The 18,972-nt window shown below is 41.2% G+C and overlaps 1 protein-coding gene across 3 annotated transcripts in view; it reads left to right on the plus strand.

The window, feature by feature from the left end:
* The window catches only part of cnot2 (CCR4-NOT transcription complex, subunit 2), a 143,981-nt gene that overhangs the window by 116,616 nt on the left and 8,393 nt on the right, over positions 1–18,972 (plus strand). For all 3 annotated transcript variants that reach the window (XM_078567884.1, XM_078567887.1, XM_078567886.1), the window contains 5 exons: positions 2,766–2,890; positions 6,704–6,824; positions 6,944–7,100; positions 10,405–10,466; positions 10,564–10,613. In XM_078567884.1, coding sequence (XP_078424010.1) covers positions 2,766–2,890; positions 6,704–6,824; positions 6,944–7,100; positions 10,405–10,466; positions 10,564–10,613 — 515 coding nt within the window. The remainder of the gene's footprint in view (positions 1–2,765; positions 2,891–6,703; positions 6,825–6,943; positions 7,101–10,404; positions 10,467–10,563; positions 10,614–18,972) is intronic.

An 18,972-nucleotide genomic window follows, 5' to 3' on the forward strand; every position in this document is an offset into this window, starting at 1 on the left:
GTTTTATGCATAGGCAATGATAGTGTTATTGGGTTGAGAATATGGACAATAGCAATTCTTTGGCTGCAATAATTGTTTGAAGTTGGATCTCTATTCAGCAGTAGAAAATTTTAACAAATATCCAAGATCAAAGTAATGCGCTTTAAATCCTGGCACTAATTATTAATCTATCTAGCTTTATTTAAAATATGAAATCAATGCTGTTGCACTTCTCACTGAAGATAGCTCCTGGGTTTAAATTTACTAAAGGTTTATACTGTGGTTGCTGATTAAAATCCGCACTCACTGGTAGGTAGAAAAAATGTATAATTTTCCAAATATTTCGGCAAGTAGGTCTGCTGCATCAGGTATGTAGTGGAATTCTCATAAATAGAATTCACGTAGAGTGTCTTATTGAGTTAAACTGAGACCTTGTATGTTAAGTTATAGTAAGCCACCTGTACTTCTAATTGTTTTTCTCAATAATAAGTAAAACAATTTTTAGATATGAAATAAGTTGTTGCATTTTTCTTTGAACAGGTGGTTGTCGTTTCGAACTTGATTTAAAACTGTACATAGCTTCTAAAAAGGATTATGTTGCTGAGGTTTTTCCTGTTGCTGGACTAGACTAGGGCCGGGAACTACATTTAAAAAAAAAAATTTGTGTCTGGTGCAGTATTGGATAAAGTAAATCCATTTTAGCCAAAGGATTACTTCATAGTTCATATGGAGAATATTGATGATTAGGGGTCACTTCAAATTGAGAGTTCTATAACAGGAGCACTGGCTCCATTAATTTGAGGTGATGCTTAGGGGTAAAACATAACTTTAATGTTTGGATTTTTCCACAATACTTGGATGTTTTCACTATTTCAGGAGTTGCAATTTATTCACTCACATAGCATGTGAATTTAAATGAAAAATTTTGCACTTTACATGTGCTTGCTCGCTGTCATTAAATCCCACTGTATTCTGAAAAATGGTACATTTATATTTCTGGCACAGAATGCAATATTAAAAGAACAGAAATGTTGGGCTTTTGTGTATTATGTTCACCACCTTAAATTTCAGTTCCTGTGTATATTATTTTGTATGCTAAAGTTGAATTTGGCCAAATTCTTAATTTTAATGGGTGAAACACTTTACTAAATTTGAGTACTATATTAAATGTTTTTGCGTATAGCATGCGCTTCCTGTAAATGTCACACTGAGCTCCTGTCACACTTCAGTGGATTCTCTGACTCACTGTAAGCATCAGCAAAGAGTCCTAGTGGTACATATTGAACTGATTGTTAGGATTGGTAGGTGCTAAGAATTTGAAAACAAGTTTTGTGTATTGTAACATAGTTAATTTGAATGAAAGAGAGATAGCTATTAAGTGTTAAAAATATCTATGAGCATGTGTTTGTAACCAAAGGGGAGATGGATGAAGGTGGACAAATGTGAATAGGTTATCTATAGGTTTTCCGACTATGGTAGTAGCTTAATTTATGTTTTGGTGTAAGTGGGAAGGTGTAGTTTACATAACCAAGTTCCAGTCAGTAAGGGTACCAGGGAAAGTCTTTTCACTGAAGAAAGTCGTGAGGACATCTTTTTCTGGCAGAAGAAATTTCAATGGAAATATGTGAACACTGTTTCCCTTTTACATTTTTATTTAAATTACCAGCAAAAGCTCCAGCGGTGCTAACTCTAAGTCAGATGATACCTGTTTTACATGGATTTGAACATTATACCAAACGTGAAACTATTGACTCTTCAAAGCCATAAAGTCTGGCTAAGTCAATAAGAATTTTATTATAGATTGAAACATGCTGGCTACTCAGTCTCCAGATCATTGATTGGTTATCGTTTTTTCCAAAATTGTTTTGCATCAGGAACAAAGTGTGATCTTTGATGTGTGAGGATATATGGTAGATGCAATGCTTTCATGTCTTTATTTATGAGTGGATCTCCCATGGCACTTCTGGTTGGCACTAGCAGCCTTACACTGGACTATTGGAGATGCCCTGAAGATTATTATTTATCCGCTTCAAAAGTTCAACCTCACAAGATTAGAGATGATTCTTGAAATTGAAGCGTGATTTTGCTGTCATAGTTAAATGTGAATCTGTGACTGCTTGGGATGGAAAGATGCAAGGCTTTTAATTCAATTAGGGTTCTGATGACCAGGATACTGAAGTTGCAGCAGCAGCAGAATCCTGACATGAATTAGCCTTTGTACATTCCCTGCTTATATCTAAAATTAGTTTAAACTTTCATTTTATGTTAAAATTTTAAATGGCTGGCATTACTGTTTATTTGCTGTTTGGCTGCAAAGTGATGCGATGAATCAACATGATAATCCATTCTAATCTAACTGAATGGATATTGTCGAATGGCCAAAAAGTCAGATTTCTTGCAGTCAACAAAGGCTGTCCATTTCTCTTTCATTGGCATGGGACCAACTTGTTGAATTCCTGCAGGCACAGACCAGTCTTTTGCACTGATGACTTCACATCAATGCTGGAACCAATTTAGCAGCTGGGTAGGTTGAGTTTGCTTGAGATAAGTCCCTTGCTCCAGGGGCTTACTCATGTTGAAATGTTTTGGCAGAGGGGATTTGGACCAGGAACTCTCTGGTTGAAAAACTAAGATTTAAAAACAGGACCGTTTGAGCCTCAGGTGATTAGCACAATGGTGTAAAAACGTTGAGCACGATTAACAATAGGAAAGTACATATTCAGTACATGATACAAATGTACTATGATCAAATTTGAAGCTAACACGGCTTTGTTTGCGTGATGTAGTTGGGATGGTGACAAAGCCAGCAAATGAACAGTCCCAGGACTTCTCAATCCATAATGAAGATTTCCCTGCACTTCCTGGCTCCAACTATAAGGATCCAACTTCAAGTAATGATGACAGCAAATCTGTAAGTGTCTATAAAACGTGTTAACACATCTATTTAGAAAGTGGAAAATTATACCCTCTTTAATAATTATCATTTAAATTCAAAGCTATAAAGAAAGGCATTAACAATAAACTGTTCATTTTAAAAAGATGTTGAATTGCAAGAATACAAATTTTTAGAACGCAGATCATTTGTACATTAAGGCCCTATGTCAGTTTTATAGGAGAGTAGTTTACTTCAGCAATGTATAGAATTGCCAGTTGAAGATTTGTCTTCTGGAAAAAGAACAAATAAAAGGTTAGGAGAGCAGACAACAAATGCCTAAGGGAAAGCCTTGCTTTCTTGCAGTCACTTGTGAATTATTCTAACCACAAAAATAATACAACATTATATAGAATTTACAGCACATGTTTGGCCCTTTTGATATGTGACAGCATTTATGCTCCACAAGAGCCTCTTCCAGCTCTACTTATCTCATTGTGTGAACATATACTACTTCTCCCTTTCTTCCTCATGCGTTTATCTACCTTCTCCATTTTTTTTTCTATTCGTCTGGCTGGGAAAGCAATTATAGTTTGATTTTGAGGTTAACAGCCCATTCAGTAGCTTCAGCTCATTCATTGTGATTGGTTGCGATGCCACCAGGATTAGATCACTCAAGACAGAAGTTCAGTAGATGGGCAATGGTCTGACTTGGATTACCACAGTCACAATTTGAGTTGTTCCTCATGTTCCACTTACGGAGCAAGCTAAAAGGTGTGGACACCCCTTTCGCTGCCTGGGAGCAGTCGAGCAACAACCACACCAGTGGCCCAGGATCAATGCTAGTGCTGTCGCTTCACAGCTGCTAATAAAGTCAAAGATGATGGCCAGCAGGGAAACGGCCCTGATGCAGTCTCTTAAGACTGTCCCAGTGCAGACAGACTTCTCAAGCGCTTGCACACAAGAGGAAGTGGACGGCGCCCTGACAGCAACCAAGTCAGGCAAATCAGGAAAAATTCACAGAATCACAGTGCAGAAGAGGTCCTTCGGCCCATCGAGTCTGCACCGACACATGAGAATCACCTGACCTACCTACCTAATCCCATTTACCAGCCCTTGGCCCATAGTGTTATGACATGCCAAGTGCCCATCCAGGTACTTTTTAAAGGCCTCCACCACCCTCCCAGGCAGCGCATTCCAGACCATCACCACCCTCTGGATAAAAAGGTTTTTCCTCACATCCCCTCTAAACCTCCTGCCCCTCACCTTGAACTTGTGTCCCATTACGTCGATTGGCTGTACCCAGAATTCCAGAAAAACTTCAGATCACAGGGAAGGAAGTGGCTAGCAAAGCTTCCATAGCACAGGCGCCATTCCAAACATCTGGCCCCCATCCAAGATGGTGGCCATTGCCAAGCCCCTTAATAACCCATGCAGCTATTACCTCATTACTCTGCTCTCAATAACATATAAGGTCCTAGAACGCCTTCTGGAAGCAGCGATGCACCCCCACAACAGGCAGGTTTTCACATGGGCCACGACTGCTCTGAGGAGGTCCTGAGACTGACCTCACTATTGGTACCTGAAGACAGGAACCTCCTTTGTTGGCTTATGCTGTGCCCTTGACACTGTGGCACACAGGCATGCTGCTGAAACTCTCCGAAACAATTTGCTGTGTGAAAACCCTATAGCTAATCAACTCCATGATCAGCAACCAACAGTTGTTTGTGCACTTTGGAGATCAATTCAGCTGCCGACACACAACCAACAATGGACTCCCACTGGGATCAGCCCTTGCACCTGTTCTCTTTAACATATATACCAGTGACCTTTCTCCCACAAAGTCATAGCTCTTTGCATATGCTGATGACTTGACCCTGGCTTTCCAGTCTAAAGAACTTCAGGACATTGAGAGAAAGCACTCACTGAAGGTCTATGTTCCCTGGAAGTCTACTTCAGAAAATGGAGACTTTGACTAAACACTGCAAAGACTGTTGTTTTAGCCTCCCACCTGAGCAACTCGAAGGTTGGAGAAGGACTTCATATATAGTTCTGTGGCCAGCTGTTCAGCCATGACCCAACGGCAAAATACCTTGACATCACTCTTGACTGTACATTGACCTCCTGGCAACATCTTCAGAACACTGGAGCCAAGGTAAAGACGAGAGTGAATCCCATACAGAAACTGGCAGATATTACCTGGGGCAGCAGAGCAACACACTATGCACTGCTTCACTCAACCTGGTCCACCCAACACCAGAGTACTGCTGCGCAACCTGGCTCAGGGAGCCACCACACAAACATGGTAAATATCCATCTCTGGGCAGTATGAGGATTATTTTTGGGGTGTTGAGACTAACACAGCTCGAGTGGCTTCCTGTACTAGCACATAGTGAATTTCCTGATGTCTTTGAGGAGAACGTTTTTCCTGTGGACACTACCAGATGTCTTAACGAAGCACTCCCATTGACACGGCCCCAAAATATCCTCACACAGTTGTCTGAAATCCTGTAGCCCCTACAGGAACATACCCCAAACTCTAAAACTGATGACAATCCCAACTCTCGATGGCATACCTCTGGTTGACTGCAAACATTACAAACTGCAATCTGATAACTAACCTGAGTGGCGAAGTCCCTGAGTGGTCAAGGTTTCAACCTTACCCTAAAATGAATTTATGCTATTCACCCCAATCACTTGGCAGTGAGTACCGCATTTTCACCATCCTCTTGAGTAAAGAAGTTTCTCCAGAATTCTTTATTGGATGTCGTAGTAATTATCTAATGTTCATGGCTCTAGTTTTAGACTCCTCCAATGGAGGAGTGGAAAATTTTTCTCTACGTCCACCTTATCGAGCATATGGAAAAATAAACAAGTGAGAATGTATTTCAGGGTAATTAACATGCTAAACAACAAAACAAAGTGGCAGAGTGTACCAACATTCCCTAAATAACCTTATACTACATTCATACATACTCATAGGTGCCTTATTACTCTTAATAAAACAGTTCATGGCTGCGTGCAGCCACGTGTGGACAACATCCAGACTTGGGCAGATAAGTGGCAAGTGACATGACTGACAAGTGCCATGACTGACAAGTGCCAGGCAAAGAAAGTGTCTGTCCACCGTCCTTTGATGTTCAATGCCATTACCATCAGTGGATCTCCCACTATTAACATCCTGGTGGTCACCATTGACCAGAAACTCAACAGACTAGCCACATAAATGCTGTGGCTGCTAGGGCAAATCAGAAACTGGGTTTTCTGTAACCCATCCACCACACTCAGCATCCACTCCCTCTGCCACCAGCACATTGTGGCTGCAGTGTATACTATATGCAGGATGTACTGCAGCAACTTGCCAGGGTTTCTTCAACACATTTCCCAAACCTGCATTTTCTACCACTTCGAAGAACAAAGGCACCATGTACACTTGAACAGTCACCTTCAAGTTAACACATCACCCTGATTTGGGCACCTATCGCTGTTCCTTCAGTCACTGGATCAAAATCCTTAACACACTGCGGGAGTACCTTCACCATAGGGACTGCACTGGTTCAAGAAGGTGGCTCACCACCACCTTAAGGAAATCTAGGGAAGGGCAATAAATGCTGGTGTCGTTAATGATGCCCATTTCTCAAGAATGGAATTTTAAAAAATAATCAATGCCCCTTACTCAGGAGAGTTCATAGAAATTTAAGAGCAGTTTGATATGAAGTAACATCGTTTTATTTGCAGTTTGGACTGGGATACTATAATTTTTATATAAATATAACCTCAAATTATTCAAGACTACAGATTTTCCTTGGTACTGCTTATTCACCGCATTTTACTTCTATATTTCAATCACAGAACCTGAATACACCAGGAAAAAATGTATCCAGTACAGACGGGCCCAAATTTCCTGGCGATAAAAGCTCAACGACGCAAAACAACAATCTGCAGAAAAAAGGGATCCAAGTGTTATCTGATGGTGGGTGGTTCTGTTTATCATCAAAATCATAACTTATTTAGAAATATTGTGGAATGCGTTTAAGAATAACATAGATTGGAAGATCATTTGTTAGTGTTTCTTTTTTTCTTGTTATTCAGGACGAGTCACTAATATTCCTACAGGAATGGTTACAGATCAGTTTGGAATGATTGGACTTTTAACGTTCATTCGAGCGGCAGAGACTGATCCCGGCATGGTACATCTCGCATTAGGCAGTGACTTAACAACACTAGGCCTCAACCTAAACTCTCCAGAGTAAGCAGCATTCCTAAATTTGCAGCTATCGTCTTCAGCCATTCATACGCTAGGATCAGTTGCATAATGTGGAAAGAGGACTGCATGTAATTTTTCTGTTAAGTCATATTTCTGTTTAAATTTTTAATAATAGACTTGTTGAAGTGCCACGTGAGGGTGCAGCTATTCAGGTGAAAGAAGTTTATAATATTTCAAGTTGTATGTAAACCATTAAATTGATACTGGTCAAAAAACATTGTAGAATAGAAGACCCAAAAGTGTACTGTATTTGGAATAAAAAGCTAGTTTCAGTAATGGTAACCATGAAACTGCAGGATTGTCGGTAAAACCATCTGGTGCGCTAATGCCTTTAAGGGAAGGAAATGTGCCATTCTTCCCTGGTCTGGCCTGCATCTGACTCCAGACCTACAGCAATGTGGTTGACTCTTAACTGTGCTCTGAAATGGCCTACCAAGCCACTCACTTGTATCAACTAATACAGAAAAGTCGAGTAAGAATAAAATTGGACAAAACCACCTTGGTGTTGACTTAGGTACCAGAAACGACAAAAACGCACCCTGCCCAGTTGACCCTACAAACTCCTCCTCTCTCACATCCGGAGGAGAGCAGTCCACAGCCTGATGTCATGCTCACTGAATCATACCTTACAGCCAATGCATCAGACTTCTCTATTGTCATCTCTGGGTAAGTCCTGTCTCACTGGCAAGACACAGCTACCAGAGGTGGTGGCACAGTGATATGCAATTGGAAAGGTGGCCCAGGGAGTCCTCAATATTGACTTTTAATCCCATGAAGTCTCATGGCATCAAGTCAAACATGGGCAAGGAAGCCTCCTGCTGATTACCACCTACTGCTCCCTCAGCAATGAATCGGGGGTACCTCCATGTTGAACACCACTTGGAAGAAGCATTGACGGTACCTAGGGCACAGAATGTACCCTGGGTGGGGGACTTCAGTGTCCATCACCAAGAGTGGCTTGGTAGTACCACTGCTCACCGAACTGTCTGTGTCCTGAAGGGCCTTCCCTGCATAAAGTCAGAATTGGGGATGTTTGCTGATGATTACACAGTGTTTGGCACCATTCGCACTCCTCAGATGCTGAAGTAGTCCATGCCTGCGTGCAGCCAGACCTGGACAACATTCAGGCTTGAAATCCTGGGTGTCCGAGGAACATTGTATGTCCCAGAATTACCTGTAATGCTGTATCCCCCTTTTAAAACCCCCTTTTTCTATCCTTTTCCCCCAACCACTGCCCCCTCCCTCCACACATCGCCCCTCCCACCCAACACACAAAAGGACCATCTGTCACTTGTTCTATGTTGTTCTTTCACAGAGTGCTTACCCTTGTTCTGCTAATAACACATTCTACTTTCTTACCTTTAAGTCACTATCAATACCTTCTTTAGTCTTCACCATTACCATTAACACTCCCTTTGTCTTGTGTGCATGATATCTTTGTCAATTTCTCCTTAGCCCTCACCTATCGTTGACCTGATATCCTGCTTTACCTGCTCCGTCCCCCTTAAACAGTATAAAATCCATCACATTTTTACTTCTCTTTATCTCTGAAGAAGAGTCATACGGGCTTGAAAGGTTAACTCTGTTTCTCTCTCCACAGATGCTGTCAGACCTGCTGAGTTTTTCCAGCGTTTTCTGTTTTTATTTAACATTCAGGCTTGGGCTGTTAAGTAGCAAGTAACATTCTCACCATACAGGCAATGACCATCTCCAAGAGAATCTGAATGTCAAGAGGAGATGGTTAAAGGCATTACCATTGCTGAATCTCCCACCATCAACATCCTGAGGAATACTATTGACCAGAACTGAACTGGATTAGCCATATAAATACTGTGGCTACAAGAGCAGGTCAGATGCTGGAAATTCTGTGATGAGTAACTCGCCTCCTGACTCCCCAAAGCTTGTCCACCATCTGCAAGGTACAAGTCAGGAGGGTAATGGAATAGCAGCCCCCTTGATATGCACCCCATCCACGGCCTTAAACATTCACTCCCTCCACAACCAGCCCACAGTGGTAGCAGTGTGTACCATCTGTAAGATGCACTGCTGCAACTCGCCAAGCCTCCTTTGAAACCTGTGATCTCTACCTTGAACTACAAGAGCAGCAAACACATGGAACACAACCAACTTCAAGTTCTCCTCCAAGCCACACACCATCCTGACTCGAAACTATATCTTTGTTCTTGCACTGTCACTGGGCCAAACATCTGGAACTCACTCCCTAACAGCACTGTGGGTATACCTACACTATATGGACTGCAGCGGTTCAAGTAGGCACCATCACCTTCCCAAGGGCAGTTAGGGATGGACAACAAATGCTGGCTTTGCCAACAATGCTCACATCCCAAGAATGAATGAAGTAAAGCACACGACCTGATAGTTCCCAGGAATGTCCTTAGTTGTTTGTCCTAACTGACAAAATTCCAGTCCGAGTGTACTCGCTTTACAGTGGATAGAAAATTTTCTTTCTTAAAAAAAACACTAAATTGATGTAGATTATAACCAGCATTCTGGAACGAGTTACAGATTCAAATCAGACAGCTTTATATACTGCATTTAAACTGCTCAAATGTCATTCTTGCAGTTTAATATACCTTCTGAACTATTGCACTGAATTATAGCCTCATAACTTCTCCTTGGATAGTCTGTATTTTTAAAAAATATACATAAAGATAAGTTTTGCAAAACAAGTGATTAGGTGTTTGAAATATAGATTACTCTATTAGCTCATCTTTGAATTACTTTTGATTGGAAGTTTGTCTTCTGTGTATTCTGTTTGTTTATTTTTGCTGTTTTGCAAGGCTGATAGGTTAAAGAATTTCATCTTGTTTAACCATAGTTCATTTGTTATTTTTCACCAGAATGTGCGCTCTAATGTTATAACAAATGGGTTCAGTTTTTGCTAAAAGCATTGTTCTTGTTCTAGCCTGTAGCACACAGTTCTTGTGTCAGACTTGTCCATGCTGTCGTGGGGAATTATATAAAATATTAATACAGATCTGACCATGGATAATGTAGGAAGTTGTTTCAACATTAGCTTCCTACTTTGCTGGTTGGCAGCGGGGAGAAGCACTACCTTTTTATTAAAAAGCAACATTGAACTATATGACTAGAGTAGCTTCTGATTCTTGATTAAGAAATTCTTATTTTAGAATTGAACAATATTGAAAGAAATATTGAAATATACTTTCTGTAACATGGGCATATTGGGTCATAGTTAGTGACTCTGCATTTGGCTGTTTTGTTCGATCAGGAATCTGTATGATTAATTGTCAGTATTTTACAGAAACCTCTATCCCAAATTTGCATCTCCTTGGGCATCAGCACCCTGCCGACCTCAAGATATTGGTGAGAATGGCTATTTTATCATTACTGTAAAACACAGTGCATCTTTAAAACCTATGCAACCTTTAAATAACTGAACAACAATCATCTTCTTCCACAGATTTTCACGTTCCATCGGAGTATCTAACAAACATACACATTAGGGACAAGGTGAGTGTAGATATTAAATTCTGGAAAAAGTGACTTTAAATAATGTAGATAAAGCAATATATTTTGTGTGTCTCAGAAATCGGAGGCACTAAAGCTGCTCAAATGCCAAATTTTGTGTGTCTCTGAATTTATATGAAACAGCTTTTTGTTGAAAACTGTTCTGAGATATGGATATTATGGCCAAATGCTCCAGTGGCTGGGTTGGTAAATGGACGCACAGTGTGCAACTGAGTCATGCAAGAATTCCCTTTATTTAATCCCCAATGTGTGCTGTATTAGCTAATCACAGGGTCAAAAGGAGGAGTACTACAATGGATGTCAGTGCTTGGGTTTGGAATAGGAAAAATTAGGCAGTGTCCTACTCCATTTTGGAAAGTACATATGGACAAATGTTGTGTGAGAATAGTATTAGGTTTGGCTGTGATGTACCTCAGCCTGCTAACACTCAATTACCTGAATCCACCTAAAAAGATTGATCTCCATGGCAAGGTATCCCAGGGAACCCAGCATACATGGAGCAAATTCAGGTATGAGTCTCTGTGTTCAGGGGTGTGATTGTGAACTTGGAGAGGTAATACTGCTGCTGTTTTGTTCTGTTTCTGCTCAGGATATGTGAGTGGCACTGTCAAAGTAGCATTTATTGTTTATCCTTCATTTCCCTGGGAGGTAGTTTTGTGCCTTGTACCACTGCAGTCCCTCTAGTGGGGGTGCTGTAGTGATAGGCAAGCAATTGACACAGTGATGAAGGAGGAATGACAATGCGCAGAATCTTTTGTCAGATGGCCGCTCCATTCCTATTTTTCTTACAAAGCGCTGGAGCTCCACATTTCTGGCCTGGACTTCCAAACTGGGCCTCTTCAGAAATGCACAGCGTACTTATTTTGGGAGTCCTTCCATGTAGGGCAGGATTGTCAGGGGAAGCCAAGCTATGCGTCTTTTTATGGCACTAGCTGCTGTATTTTTCTAAGTCTTCATTCACTAACACAATGAAAAGCTTTGGGACATTTCAATAGCTTTTCACTGTGTTAATGAATGAGTGTATGAGGTAGGTGGGTAGGTGGCATGTTGGTAAGGTACCAGCTTGGCAGGGTGGCAAGGGTGCCAGCTGGGTAGGATGCCAGCTGGGTAGGATGCCAGGGAGGGAGGGTCAGCGGCAGGGGGAGTCGGAGGGTTGTGGGGGGGGAGTCGGAGTGGGTCGGGATGGGGGGATTTGGAGTCAGAGGGTCGGCAAGGGAGGAGTGTGGTGTCAGTTGTTTAGTTACCCAGGAGTTAGATAGTTTTTTCCTGCCTTAACATTTCCTGGGTAACTATCCGGGTATGTGATTTGGAACCCCCTGAAGTCTTGGACTCTAACTCAAAGCTGGAGACATTTTCGGAGGGTCTCGGACACGGGAATTGCCCACTGGAAGTTGAAACTTCCCAGGCAATTCCCGCAGAGTCCTTGCGTTGGAACTTCTGAGGGGCATCTTCCTGGATACAACCATCTGAGTCAATATATCTTCAAGGTAGAATGGCAGACTGGGAATTTTGAGATGGTGCTGCTCTCGTGATAAAGTTGCTCTCATCCTTCTTTGTAGAAATCATGTAGCTTGGGGGTGCTGTTGAAGTGAGCTTGGAAAATTGCTGCAGTGCATCCCGTGGGTGATAGATACTGCAACCACAGCATAGAGGGGACAGAGAAAAGTGATTTAAGGAGATGGTTGGTGGTGGAGAAGCCAAAATGATCCTGAAATAGTGAGCAAAAAGTTAATAATAAATGGCAGAGTAGCTGATCAGGTCTTTCTTAATTGTTGTGGCTGCGATCATGCAGGTGAGAGATGAGATTCTGTCACATTGCTGATGTGAAACTAGTAATTGAAGATTCTGCTGTATAGTCTGAAATTTAAAATTGAAATGTGCTGATTAGGATGTGTTTCTTCCATGTGGGATAATGTCCTAAAGTATTGTTCCATAGGTTGAATCAGTAATGTAACCAGTCATGTTCTATCACCTTAGCCCTGAGGCTCTAAAGTGGCATTTTTGCTGAAAGGTTTAAAATTAAGATTTTTTTTCTTTTGGTGGCAATATTGTTCTGGCAAATATAAATCTGAATGTGTTTTCTTCTTGAATGCCAGATTATTATGTCAGTAGTGGTGCTGAGAATTATTGTATTGATTTATGCATGGACTAGCTTAGCTTTCAATTAGATGCAGTACAGTATTTAACCAGTAGTGATGACAAGTCTTGTTGCATGTTCCATGCATTTATGAGAATGTTGTGAGCAGTAAACCCATAAGGATTGTAATAAATATTGATCAAAGAACATCGGCTGAATCTTTAACTTTGCATCTTAACCCCTTGACAAAGAACCAGCTGTGGGTTTACAGTCTAGAGTTTGAGATGTCTAAAATTTAGCTTGCCTTGAATCACCCTTTTAACAGTTGCAAATTGAGCCCTGCTGCTAAATTCACTTAGAGACATCAAACAGTAAAATATTGAACAAATATTTTTTTATTAACACTTATGCCAACCACATTAACAGTTTGTAGAGGATAAACGTTAAAGAGTGTGCTATGTAATTGAGCATGTGTAATTTGTAACCCTGCTGGTACAAAGACAACATTAAATGTATCACGCCAACTCAGTGTCAGCTGGACTTGCGTAGTACAAAATAACCTTACACTAATTATGAAGTTGGCATGGTTAACTTATGTTGAGATTCCTTGATTAGCTGAAAAATTAAAAGCATCAAACAACAAGTCTGCCAGCTATGTTTAAAGTCTAGTCAGTATATTTCTTCTAAGTTCACAGCTCATTCTCCTATACTAAGTTGACTAGAAGGAAAAGGTTAGAATTGGCAATTTTGTTTCCCTCTAATTACTACAGGGAATTTTTTTTTGTATTCATTCATCGGATGTGGGTATCGCTGGCTGGGCCAGCATTTATTACCCCTCCCTAATTGCCCTTGAGAAGGTGGTGGTGAGCTGCTTCCTGGAACTGCTGCAACCCATATGGTGTAGATATACCCACAGTGTTAGGGAGGGAGTTCCAGAATTTTGACCCATCAACAGTGAAGGAGTAATGATATATTTCCAAGTCAAGGATGGTGAATGGCTTGGAGGGCAATTTCCAGTTAGTACTGTTCCCATGCATCAGCTGCCCTTGTCCTTCTAGATGGTAGCGGTCATGGGTTTGGACAGTGCTGTCTAGGGAGCCTTGGTGAGTTGCTGCAATGCATCTTGTAGAAGGTACACACTGCTACCACTGTGCTTTGGTGGTGGGGGCAGTGAATATTTGTGGCTGGGGTGCCAATCAAGCAGGCTGCTTTGTCCTGGATGGTGTTGAGCTTCTTGAGTGTTGTTGGAGCTGCACTCATCCAGGCAAGTGGAGAGTATTCTATCACACTCTTGACTTGTGCCTTGTAGATGGTGGACAGGCTTTGGGGAGTCATGAAGTGAGTTACTCACCGCAGGATTCCTAGCCTCTAAGCTGCTCTTGTAGTCACAGTATTTATATGGCTAGTCCAATTTCGTTTTCTGGTCAATGGTAAGCCCCAGGATGTTGATAGTGGGGGATTCAGTGATGATAATGTCATTGAATATCATGGGGCAATGGTTAGATTCTGTCTTGTTGGCATTGCCTGCGACTTGTGTAGCACAATTGTTACTTGCCACTTGTCAGCTCAAGCCTGGATACTGTCCATGTCTTGTTGCAGTTGGACATGAATTGCTTCCGTATCTGAGGAATTGCGAATGGTGCTGAACGTTGTGCAATTATCAGGGACCAACACCACTTCTGACCTTATGATAGAACGAAGATCATTGATGAAGCAGCTGAAGATGGTTGGGCTGAGGACACTACCCCTCGACCCAGTGCCAGCATAACTCCATCCTTAGATGTTGTATCATTCTCCTTCTGGATAGTCTGATTATCATCTGGGTAGATCCAGCTTTGCACACCTGTTGTTTCATCTGGATTAGAGCTGGTTCAAATTTGTTTCCTTGTACTCAGGGAATCTGAACTCTTAAATACACGTGACATATTTAAATGTTTGCCTACTTCTAGCTAAACCTAAAGTCTCACTTCTAACACCCTTGGAGCTCTTGATTCATAAGCTATTCCTTTCTGGATCAGTTGAACTTTCTTCAGAATTCTCTTAATCCTTATTAACTTTTTATTTCTCTTAACCATTTGTCTGGGACATATGAACACCCAACTGCTTAGCCTTTGGTCCTCCATTTATAACAACACTTCTGCAGCCTAGCAATTATCTCAATCAGTTCTCTACTCATCCCCTCTAACGCCCTTGCTCTCTCCTTTCCTGGTTGTTTCCCCTGATACAGTCCCCGTCTTTGCTTCCTCAAGGTAAAAGGGCACAGACTTGAGCATATTTAGCGCACAACTTGCATGCTCATGAACCACTTTATCGCAAAGATTGAACACACCTCTCCACTTTCTGTGTCACGTTCACTCTTCACCCACTCCCCTAGACCTTGTGTCTTTCTCTAGTTTCTCTCCTGTTTCTCATAATTCCCTCTCCAAGCATGAGACCTAACTTCTCCTCCCTTGATGCCAGTTCTACTAGATGACAACGACAATTTATATGATGCCTTTAATGTGGTAAAAGATCCAAAGGTGTTTCTAGGGAATGTTGTCAAACAAAATTTGACATCAACTCACTAAGGTGATATTAGGATAGACAAGCAAAAGCTTGACTAAAGAGGTATGTTTTAAGGAAGAAAGAGAGGCAGAGGGGTTTAGCAGGGGGAATTTCAGACCTTGGGGCCTTCAAATTTAAAAGTGCAGCCCCAGTGATGGTGTGATTAAAATCAGGGATGCTCAAGAGACCAGAATTGGAGGAATGCTGATAGCTGAGGGTTGTAGGGCCGGAGGAAATTAAAAGGACATGGAGGGCAAGGCCATGGAAGGATTTGAAAGCAAGAAGAATTTTAAAATTAAAACATTGCTTAGCTGGGTACCAAAGTTGGTCAGTGAGCACAAGGGTGATTATTGAATGATTTTGACTTTTGAATGACCTAAAGTTTGTGGAGGATGGAATGTGGGTGAATTGCACTGGAAGAGTCAAGTCTGGAGGTAAGAAAAGGAATGGATGAGCTGAGGCAAGGGCGGAGTTGAGCAATGTTAGAGGTAGAAATAGGCAGTCTTAGTGCAAATGTGTAAGTATTTATATGGTGAACATGATAGACTGCTAACCACCAATTTCTCTTTCTGACCTCCATGCTAGGGGCATTACATGGTTTCTTCTTCTCAGTTGCTGTCTCCCTTCTTTTCAAACCATCACCTTCAACATATCCTCAAAAAACACACTTTGTCCTTCTATCCTTGCAAGTTACCACCCTAACCCAAATTTCCTTTTCCTCGCCTACGTTTTTGAACATGTTGTCACCTCCCGAATCTCTCTAATCTGGTTTCTACCCCCGCAACAGCAACAAACAACCCTCAACAAAAGTCAGAAATACGATCTTCTGTGACTTTGCCCATGGTGTAATATCCCATTGCATTCTTCTCGATCTATCTGCAACTTTTAATATGAGCAACCAAGCCACCCTCCTCCAATGACTTTCATCTGAATGGAACTAGCTTTGCTTGGTTCCACTCTTACATGTCCAATCATAGCATGAACATTACTATCAATGGCTTTTCTTCTAGCCCCAGACAGTTACAACTGGAGTTTCCCAAGGATCTATCCTTTATCCTTCCACTTCCTCATCTGCAGCCTTCCTCTTGGCAATATCATCTGAAAAATATGGTCGTGTAAACGAACGACACTAACCTTCATATTTCCACCACCTGTGTTGGTCCCTCTACTGAACATTTCTTGGCAGATTTCTTGTCCAACACTCAGTTCTGGATGAGCTGTGTCTTTTTTCAGTTAGACATCAGGAAAAATCCATTATCCCCATCACCAACACCAGCACCACCATCCCCCGCTCCCTCCACTTCCATCCCACATCACAAATTCTGTACAATCATGACCAAATCTGTCTCCCTCCCAGCTTTAGCCCATCTGCCGCTGCTGCTTAAACCCTTATACATATCATTCTCTCCTCCATTCTAGATTACTCCTTTCTTCTTCAGCCATCTACCCTGTAATCTCCATAAACTGCTGCCCCATCCCATCCTGCACTATGTCCTACTCACCCATAACCCTTCTCTTTTATGATTTATGTTAGTTCCTGATGCTGTACACCCTATTACTCACCCATAACCCTTATCTTTTATGATTTATGTTAGTTCCTGATGCTTTACACCCCATTTAAAATTCCCATTGAAATTTTCATGGCCCTTCCTATCTATGTAACCTCCTCAAATCCTCTAACCTCACACTCCAAGAAATCTACATTCTTCCTATTCTGGCCTTTTATATATCAACCTCTCCCTTGGCCCTACTGCTTGTAACTGTTGCCCCACCATTGTTAACTATTCCTTTAGACCTTATGCTCTATATTCATCCTAAACCTTTCTGCCTGTCTAACTTCCTCTCCTCCTTCAAGGTCCTCCCTAAGATCCACCTCTTTGCCTGAGCATTTAAGTACCTAGGAACATCAGCTCCTCAAGGCTGTTCCACCATTCAGTTAGATTATGGTTGATCGGTATCTTAAATCCATGTGCCTGCCTTGGACCCTTATTCCTTACCAAACAAAAAAGAAATCAGTCTCAGTTTTGAAACTTCAATTGACCTAGCTTCAGTGCTTTTTTGGAGAAAGGTTCCAGATTTCCCTTTATCTGAAGAAGTGTTCCATGGCATCCTCTGAACAGCCTAGCTCTAATTTTAAGGTCATAATCCCTTCTTCTGGGTTCCACCACCAGAGGGAAAAGCTACATTACGAAATCCCTTAATTATCTTAAACATGTCAATTAGACCATCCCTTAATCTCCTATGTTTAAATGAATACAATCCATCTTTTGCAACCTGTCCTGGTATCACTCTGGTAAGTCTGCACTGCACGTGCTCCAAGGCCAGTACAGCCTTGCTGTGGTGCAGTGCCCAGAACTGAATGTAGATGCGATCTAGCCAGAGCTTTTTACAATTATAGCATAATTGCCTCCATCCCCTTTGATTGAGTTACATGCTAACATTTCATTAGATTCTTTCATTATATTTTATACCTATTTGCGAACTTTTAGTGACTTCTGTGCATGGTCCCTTGTCAACAGTTACTAGCTTCTCACCATTTAGAACATGCTCTGATCTATCTTGGGTTCAAAGCAGATGACTTCACACTTCTCCAAATTGAACTTCCATCTGCCATGGTTTTTCCCTCTTGATTAATCTATTAATGACTCTTGCAATTTTCTGCTCCCACCTACACTAATGTGCCATCTAACTTCTTGTAGTCAGCAAACTTAGAAGGAATAGAGAGCTAAAAATCCAAGTTATTGATATAGTGAAAAACTGAAATCCCAGTGCAGGTTCCTGGGAGACACCACTAGTTATATCCCACCAATTGGAATGAATAATCATTAAGTGTGTTCTCTCTTTAGCTTTCCTATATCCTAATCAATTCCATTCCTATTTCAATAAGTTGCCATCAAATCTTTTGCCTAGCCATTCATTTTTCTCTATATGCTTCTGTGAAATGCCTTTAGCTGCTTTTCTACATTAGACATTTAAATATAAATTATTGTTTAGTGTGAGAAACAGAATCTTTTATACATTTAAGTGGTGGATTTAAGCCTCATTGTAGAAGCTTGAGCACATAATCTAGGCTTTAGTGCAATATTGAGGGAGTCTTGCACAGTCCAGATGTTGTCTTTTGAATGAGACTTCAAAATTGAGGCCTCTTCTGCTCTTTAAGGTGGGCGTGAAAAGATTCCATGTCACAATTTGATGAAGAGCAGGGTAGTTCTTCTGGAACCTGACCCACAGCTAGTGCTACCAAAAACCGATAAACTGGTCATTTATCTTATTGCTGTATTTTGAGATCTTGCTGTAAGTAAAATCAACTTTCAAGTTTGACTATATTGCAATGGTGATTACAGTTCATTGCTTCTGAAATGCTTTGTGACATCCTGAGGTAGTGAAGGCTGCTAGATAAATGCAAGTTCATTGTATTCAATTCCACAAGCTAAATATTTTTTTCCCATCTATTCAGATAACTGAAAAATCTAAGTGCTGCATTTTAGGACAACATTCACCTTTAGGTGTCATAATCTTAAACAGACATGCCAATGACTTTGAACTTCAATTTTGAGCCTAAAGTCTGAGGTGCTTGTAGCTGGTAACTCCTTTCACTTTCCCAATCTTAAGTAATAGAAAATCTGGATAGGACTAGATATAAGTGGAACTCTTTTGACTCCCCCCTGGTCTTGCTTATCTTGTCCAGACAGTACAACCTATGCGTTATCTTTGGGCTTA

This window comes from Cetorhinus maximus, chromosome 22, assembly GCF_964194155.1.
Source record: "Cetorhinus maximus chromosome 22, sCetMax3.hap1.1, whole genome shotgun sequence".
In the NCBI taxonomy this organism is placed as follows: Eukaryota; Metazoa; Chordata; class Chondrichthyes; order Lamniformes; family Cetorhinidae; genus Cetorhinus; species Cetorhinus maximus.